Source organism: Colobus angolensis, unplaced genomic scaffold (genome assembly GCF_000951035.1).
Source record: "Colobus angolensis palliatus isolate OR3802 unplaced genomic scaffold, Cang.pa_1.0 Scaffold15, whole genome shotgun sequence".
In the NCBI taxonomy this organism is placed as follows: domain Eukaryota; kingdom Metazoa; phylum Chordata; class Mammalia; order Primates; family Cercopithecidae; genus Colobus; species Colobus angolensis.
In genome coordinates, this window is record NW_012114599.1 from 17,651,555 (window position 1) to 17,654,099 (window position 2,545).

General features: G+C 35.0%; 1 protein-coding gene across 1 annotated transcript in view; it reads right to left on the bottom strand.

Annotated features, from left to right (window-relative positions):
• SPAST (spastin) overlaps positions 1–2,545 on the bottom strand; it is a 121,541-nt gene that overhangs the window by 54,462 nt on the left and 64,534 nt on the right. The window contains exon 5 of the mRNA XM_011936038.1: positions 1,610–1,705. Within this exon, the coding sequence (XP_011791428.1) occupies positions 1,610–1,705 (96 nt within the window). The remainder of the gene's footprint in view (positions 1–1,609; positions 1,706–2,545) is intronic.

Genomic DNA, 2,545 nt, shown 5'->3' on the forward strand with positions numbered 1-2,545 from the left:
CCAGGATAGTCTCGATCTCTTGACCTCATGATCCGCCTGCCTTGGCCTCCCAAAGTGCTGGGATTACAGGTGTGAGCCACTGCACCCAACCAGAAGGCAGTTGTTTCATAGCCTAACCTAAGGTTGTTCTGCTATAATCTGAACAAAGTAATAGTTAATATAATTTAAGCCCTGCACATGAAACTACTGCTAAAAAAAAAAAAAAAAAAGTCACCAATAAAACTGTCAAAAACAAATATATGAAAAAATGCTCAACACCATTATTTATGAGAGAAATATAAATCAAAACCACAACAAGGTATCTTACCCCAGTTAGGATGGCTATTATCAAAAAGACAAAAAGAGTGCCAAATGCTGGTAAGGATGTGGAGAAAGTGACCTCTTAGACACTACTTTTGGGAATCTAAACCAGTACAGCTACTATGGAGAAGAGTATGGCGGTTCCTCAAAAAACTTCAAATAGAACTACCATATGACCCAGCAATCCTACTATTGGGAATTTATCCAAAGGAAAGAAAATCATTATAGCGAACAGACATCTACACCCCATGTTTACTGTAGCACTATTCACAACAGCCAAGATACAGAATCAACCTAGGTGTCCAAGAACAGATGAATGAATAAAGAAAATGTGGTATATATACACACAGAATATTATTTTTAAAAAGTTAATCTCATAGAAATAAAAAGCAGAACAGAGGATACTACAGGCTGAGAAGGGTAGGGAAAGGATGCAAAATTATAGCTAGATAGAAAAAGTTCCAGTGTTCTACACCACTGCAGGATGACTATAGGTAACAATGTATCATTTAAAATAGAAGGAAGATACTGAATGTTTCCAACACAAAGAATGATAAATGGGATGATAGAAATGATAATTACCTTGATCTAATCACTATATATTATATGTATCAAAACATCACTGTGTACCCCATGAACATGTACATACATTATCTGTTAACTAAATAAAACTTTTGAACTAAATAAAAAACTAGCTCAGATGTCAGAGAACCTAAGAAATGGAGAGTCTCAAAGAAAACAAAATAGAAAGACATTTAATCTTCTGTAGAAGTTGATATCCAAAGGTTTATCAAGGACAGAGTTAATCCATAGTAAATAAGACTGTAATAATGCTTCTCCTATGTGAAGCTTCAAATTTCTTCTATCAAGTACTATAAAACATTCACATATAGTATATATGAAAATTGATATGCAATAAAAATTGATACATAAAAAATTAAAATGTATCTTAGAAAACACTATTTCATGAAAAAAAAAGCAGTATAGCTATCATTATAAAAACACAAAAGCCACGACAGAAAAAAAGATTATTTTAATCACTTCCGGGAATGCACACCTTCATATTTTATAATCTGAAAAACCAGAGGTTGCAAAATATGCAAATGAAGCATGTTTAGAATGACTATACCTTATTTGTTGCATGTTCATATACTATGAATGATAGAGGTACTATATTTTCAACATAGCCCTGTGAAAATATGAACAATTAAACCTACCATTATAAAATAAAATCAACATTATCAGGTTAAGTGAGACCCTTACTTGGCATTCAAGCTTTATTATTTTATGTTAGTTAACCTTAACCCACCTGACTGGAGATGTCCATTGCGGCATGCCACGTTAGTACTGTCATTATAGACGTCCGTTTGTGACTTGGAAAATGGCAAAACTGGTTGCATCTTCTCTATGCAACAGAGAAGGTAAAAAAAACAAAGAAAAAATAAACAAAAAGAAAAAAGATAATGAACAAATAAAATGTGCATGTGAAATGAAAAATTACTCAAGTTGTTACCAGATTGTTACATGATAAAAAGTTTTTGCATTTATATAAAATTATCTTTTAAAATATAATTAGTAAAAACTAAGTCACGAAAATAACAGAAATTAACAAGTGAATGGCTATGTTCAAAATATGCCTTATTCAGGTAAGGTAACCCGAGGTAGTTAGATATCACTATCATCACCAGAAAATATTTACTGAATATCTAATATGTCCAAAACAAATACCATGGAGATTATTGGTCGTGGTCTTGCTCTGTCACCCAGGCTGGAGTACAGTGGCACCATCATGGCTCACTGTGGCCTCAATTCGCTGGGCTCAAGTTATCCTCCTTCCTCAGCCTCCTGAGTAGTTGACACTACATACACACACCACTATGTCCAGCTAATTTATTTTTTGTAGAGACAGGGTCTCAATATGTTCCACAGGCTGGCCTCAAGCTTCTGGCCTTAAGTGATCCTCCCACCTTAGCCTCCCAAAGTGCAGGGATTACAGGCATGAGCCACAGTTCCTGGCTCCATGGAGATTAAAAAATGAATCACAGTTTCTACCATTTAGATATTTATTAAATATAATTGGCAACTTATAATAAAACTGTGTATTTTTAAAAAGACTGCATAGTGCAAAAGAAAGATCATTGAAAAAGCTTTACAGGGGGCCGGGCGCGGTGGCTCAAGCCTGTAATCCCAGCACTTTGGGAGGCCGAGATGGGCGGATCACGAGGTCAGGAGATCGAGACCATCC